The sequence below is a fragment of the Rhopalosiphum padi genome, chromosome 3 (genome assembly GCF_020882245.1).
Source record: "Rhopalosiphum padi isolate XX-2018 chromosome 3, ASM2088224v1, whole genome shotgun sequence".
Lineage (NCBI taxonomy): Eukaryota > Metazoa > Arthropoda > Insecta > Hemiptera > Aphididae > Rhopalosiphum > Rhopalosiphum padi.
In genome coordinates, this window is record NC_083599.1 from 80,672,837 (window position 1) to 80,678,679 (window position 5,843).

Consider the following 5,843-nt stretch of genomic DNA (forward strand, 5'->3'; position numbering starts at 1 on the left):
GTGCCCAAATAATACACTCTTTTGTAACAATTGCCATGAGGCAATAATTATTATCTTTTTTCGAAATTGCCAGCTTATTATTATTATTATTATTCACAAATATCTATTATTGCACGTTGTGCATCATTGTAAAATACAATACCTCTGATTACCCTAGCTTTCTTTTGTTATTTAATTTATATTTTTTTTTTATATATTATGTCTTCTTTTCCCCTTTTTTAAATAAATCTTTGGTGTTCATTCACCACTGCGTGTACAAAGCCTATGAGTTCCACCGACTTAGCCTTCGGGCTAACACGCGGTGCGGCTCATAGGTCACGACCGAAATGTTCCCCTTTGGTCGTGGGTAGCTTTTGGTAGCCTAGCAAACTACCAAATTCTTACAAAATGTTTTTACAAAATAATTTAATAATTAATTAATTGTATCAAGATATATTATAATATTAATATTTGCATACATTAACTTTAATTCTTTGTATTAACACATTTAATATATTAAAACTTTGCCACTTAGGTGTTTGTTTCTATAATATTAGTATTTTTATTATTTTTTATTATTACATAATGAATTAATTAAAAATTTAATTAATAATCATTATCGCCGCAGTCAACAGTGGAAGTTTTTATTCAATAATACTTTTATGTACTTAGATCTTATTTGGTTTTAATAGAATAAATGTATTAATGATATTGTATAGACGCGCATTATTGAGTGCTTTAATAAATGGTATTATAATATATTATATTAGGTATGTATAGTAAGATAGAAGAGTTTAAAAAATATATAGTTGGATTATTATATTTAAAATAAAACAAGATAATCTAAGATAATTAATGTTTTATAATATATTATAAATTTATAATGATAATAATATGTTCATACTATACATAGGTACCTAATTGTGTTATTAAAGCACACAAACTCCTCTTACCATTGCTACACTGCTGCATATGACTGGTTAGGTTATCATTATATATTTTACACTTTGAAAAGGCATAATACGAATAAAATAATTCATGAGTATTAATGACAGTTTAAAAAAATTAAAAAATTGTTAAATAATTAGTAATAATAATATAATAATTATTATTATTATTGTGTTCATACAGTGCCGTAACTAGAGAGTTAAAGACTCAGGTGCAAACAAATGTATATGGGTCCCTCTTTCTTGAGACATGTAAAAAAGTAGGAGTTCACGCCATGGAAATTGTTTACCCTTTAAAAAGGATAGTATTTGTGGATGAATTGAATAAGAACCGATGGATAATTTTCTCGTTGAAACAATTCTATGTAGAGCTTCAACGTACTAGGAACACAGGATCACAATTTTATATTGAATAGATTTTATTAATAAAAAAACTTGTAGAATAAACTACATGGATAGATAAAATAAATAAGTTAGTATATAAAATATATGATATGAATATTATAATATGATTATTGATAATACAAACATGGTTTACAATAAAATATTAATAATAAAAAACATAATAATAACAAAACATTAGAAATAAAAATAATAATAATTACCATTATATGATAATAAACCTATTTTTTTTTTATATCACATATTTTATAATATTTAAAATAAAATATTAATAATACAAAACATAATTATTATCATTATAATATGACCTATTACATTTTTTATAATATTTAAATATTAAAAAAACATTTTCTTTCGAGCTTTAGCATTTGCGAAATCATCAGTACGACCTCTTTCAATACTTAATACAGATATATTACTTAACCTTTCTTGAGAAGTAAAATTCCTCAAGTAATTTTTTATCAATTTAAGTTTGGAAAAAGATCTTTCAGCTGAAGCCACAGTAACAGGAATTGTCAAAAAAATTATACAAGCTGTTAGAACATCACAAAAAGCTGTTGATAAATCATTATTCACAATAAATATTATAATATCATTAATATTTTTGATATCTGATTTATTTTTTATTATAGATTGGATACTTAGTAACTGTCGAGTAAAATCTGAAGTCACATCTGACTTATAATGTTGAATAAAATCAAAAGAACAATTTTATTAAATCATTTTCTTCAGTACTTCTTAAAAAAGTTGGATTTAAAAATTCAAAAGTCGATACGATTACTTTTAATCCTTTAAATCTAGTTCTTAGTTGTGCTAAAGCAGTATCTACAACAGGATAAAATATTTTAATTCTAAAGTTTTCTTTTGTTATATTTAACCTTCTGTCACCATCGATTTCATCAAAATGTAATTTGGTAAATTGTTGGCGTTTTGATGGAAATTTAGATGAAATACCCCATTTAGAACATAAATCATTAGCAATATTAACAATGTCATTGTAATTCTGTCGCAATTCTGATAATGATCCAATTGCTTGCTCAAGAAGACCACAAGAAGTTTGAATATTTATATCAACACTTTGTAATACTTTTGAAACACCTTGCATACTTCTCAATACTCTTTCCCACAAACATAAAAGTAAAACAAATTCTACAGAATCCAATTTGGAGCGTATACTTTTGCTAACATTTCTTTCATCACCATTTGTTGTTGTAAGAGTAATTTTTGTTAATGTGATCAATACGTCATTAAATCTTTCTTTTAATGCAAATATAGCTTGGTGTCGAGCTTCCCAACGTGTTGCGCATACTTTTTTGAGAACAGTTTTATGAACTTTTAAGGTATTTTCTTCTCCCAACGCTAATAAAGCCCATCTAGGAGCTGAACTACTAAAAAAATTGAAAACTGCTTGTACAGTAATAAAAAAACGCCGAACTGTGTCTGAACTTTTAGCAGAGTCACAAATTACTAAGTTCAAGTTGTGAGCACAACAATGAACAAAGTGAGCATTTGGTACTATGTCTTGAATACGTTTTTGAACACCACTATAAATACCACTCATCACTGCAGCACCATCATACCCTTGACCTCGACATTTAGAAATATCTAAGCCCAACTGAGAGAGGACATTTATTATGAGATTTGTGTAGTCTTTGGCACCATGATGATCAATTGCATAAAATCCAAGAAACGACTCTTTTATACAAACAGTATGCTTAATATAATCAATAGTAACATAACGAATTATAATACTGACTTGGTCTAACTTTGTAATATCTTGAGTTGAGTCAACAATTATAGAAAAAAAAGTAGAGATTTTTATTTCATCACAAATGATTTTCCTTAAATTACATGATAAAATTTCAATTAACTCATTCTGAATAGCTGGACTTAGATATTTAATTTGACCATCTTTTTTTATCAAGGACTGTTCTTAAAAGTGGATCAAATTCTGCAAATAGTTTTACTGTTCTAAGAAAATTTCCCTCACAAAATTGCTTGGTTTCATTACCACGGAGTGCCAAATTACCAGCAGTAAGACTTAAAATTATTTTAATTATTCTTCCCAAAACATCTCTCCAGTATTTAGCTTCATTAGAAATTTGAACTTTCAACTCTTTATCAATAGTACAGTTATTTGTCCATACAAGTCTAAGTTGCATTGCATCTAAATGAGGACCTGATATTTCATGAGAAATTATTTTTTGGGACAAATGCTGCCAATCATCAATGCCTTCAACCCATTCTGACTTAAAATTTCGATGATTGTAATCTACAAAAAGCCAGCACGTTTCACAGTATACTTTATCTAATTTCACAGAATAACAGAGCCAAAGACGGGGAATTAGAACACCAGTTTTAGTTTTCATATTGTAATAATCGACTGAAAATTTTCTATGATTGCCATGTATAATTCTGTAGGGAAACTGTATTAACGGTCTACAAGGCCCATAAGTCAAAATGGTTCGTTTAAGTTTACTGTCTATTATAGGTCCTTTAAAATGTCCTCTATCAGTCGGATAATCTAACTTCAAATTTAATTCTAAATGTAAAAAAATAAAATAAAAATAGTTAGGTACCTACTTTATATTTTGCAAATAATAAATTATTTAATGTACTTGACTTTTAAAAACATCAGGTTTTTTAAGTTAAGTATCTATTTTATTTTAATAAATAAAAATGTTTGACATAACTAACCCTGAGTACTAGTTGATTGAACTTCTAACGTACATGATTCAGTAGATTTACCAGCAATAGTTCTGTCTTGGTCTTCTTCAACTTCAATGTTAACATCTGAGTAAAATATTAGAAAATATTTATGAATGTACTATATGTTATATCATTTATAATATGTATAACATATTTTGTATATGTATCTATACCAACTAAAATGTATTTAAAACCAAGATTTTGATTGGAATGAGATTGCATGTCCATTAAATCAGCTTGCCAAAGGTCATCCTTAAATCGTGTTATTAAACTACGTCTAGGAAATATTTTTCTTGCAGGTCGATGTAGCTCATTGGCTATACACTCTAATGTAGACATTATACTATTATATTCCTTTCACGTAATTCTTCTAAAATAGATATGATTTCATTATTTACACCAGTATTACCAGCAATTTGAGATGATGTTATAAGATTTAATCTAGTAACTAATTCATTCGGATCATCATAGTACACTAATTGTGTTTGAGGTATTACATCTTTATATAAACCAGAACCTTTCTTAGTCGTTGGCGATAAACTAAATTTAAATAGCTGACCTGTTGGAGGTTCTGTAATTTTAGAACTATTCGTAGGGGAAGAAAAATCAAATGAAGCATTTCTTTAATGTCTGGAAGTGCTAGTGTATATAATGCAATCCAAAATTCAAAAAGAAAAAAAGGTAACGGATTAAAAAATAAAGGATCAAGAAAAAAAAACTGATGAAAACGTTACCTAACAGACCACTTACATCTAGAGATATTATAAAATATGTTACAAAGTTTAATATCAGTCATTTCCGTGGCGTCTTTTCACGAGATGACTTGCCTAAAAAACCTCATCAGATTGAATGTGGTATATTAAACTTGGACGTATCTTCAGGTGATGGAAGTCATTGGGTAGCGTTTTATAAAAATAAAGATAAAGTTATTTATTTTGATAGCTTCGGTGATTTACCTCCACCAATTGAATTACAAAAATACTTTAAGGGAAACAAAATTATATATAACTATTCAAATTATCAAGATTATAACACATTTAATTGCGGACATTTATGTCTTGATATTTTACAATGTTTGAATCAATCACATTAAGTTTGACAGGTAATGATACTACATTATCTGCAAATTATTTTCCATCTCTAAACGTTAACGAGGACTCGGAAATAGCTTTGATATGTTTACAAACGTTTAATTCATTTCCGAACATAAATTCAACTAATAACAGATTGGAAATAGAAGTTATCGGAGACACAGATAATAGGTTTATTGAAGATGCAAAATTTGCATATGAATTTGAAGAAGGATATTATGACATTGATGATATTAGCAATAAAATTGCTAAAGAGTTATTAACCTTTAATAAACTAAACAGAACATATTTATCATTCAGTATGATTATGGATCATATAGATTTTAGAACACATATAAGATGTGATGGAAGGCTATATTTTGATATTCCAAACAATATAGGCTCTGTATTAGGGTTTGAAAAAAAAAAATATTTTTCACGCAATGATCTTCACCGATCAGAAAAAGCTGTAAATTTGAACACAATTAATTGTATAAAAGTATTGTGTAATGTTTCACAAGGTTCATTCAACAATCATCTTCAAAGTCATTCAATTTATGAGTTTTTTCCGACCGGTAGAACAGGAACAAAAGTGACTCAATCACCACTAAACCTTATATATAATAAACTTAACAAAATAAATATCGATTCAATAACTATTCAATTAGTTGATCAGAACAATAAACCGATTGATAATTTCAACGAGACATTAACAGTTTTTCTACATATTAAACGT

At 27.4% G+C, this 5,843-nt stretch overlaps 1 protein-coding gene across 1 annotated transcript; it reads right to left on the reverse strand.

Annotated features, from left to right (window-relative positions):
- Nucleotides 1-2,025: 2,025 nt before the first annotated feature.
- Nucleotides 2,026-4,376, reverse strand: LOC132926098 (zinc finger MYM-type protein 1-like). The gene is made up of 5 exons (XM_060990440.1): nucleotides 4,211-4,376; nucleotides 4,026-4,121; nucleotides 3,237-3,870; nucleotides 3,085-3,169; nucleotides 2,026-3,042 (listed from the first exon to the last, which is right to left on the reverse strand). Exons 1-5 carry the CDS (start codon nucleotides 4,374-4,376, stop codon nucleotides 2,026-2,028), a joined length of 1,998 nt encoding a protein of 665 aa, XP_060846423.1.
- Between the last annotated feature and the right edge of the window lie 1,467 nt (nucleotides 4,377-5,843).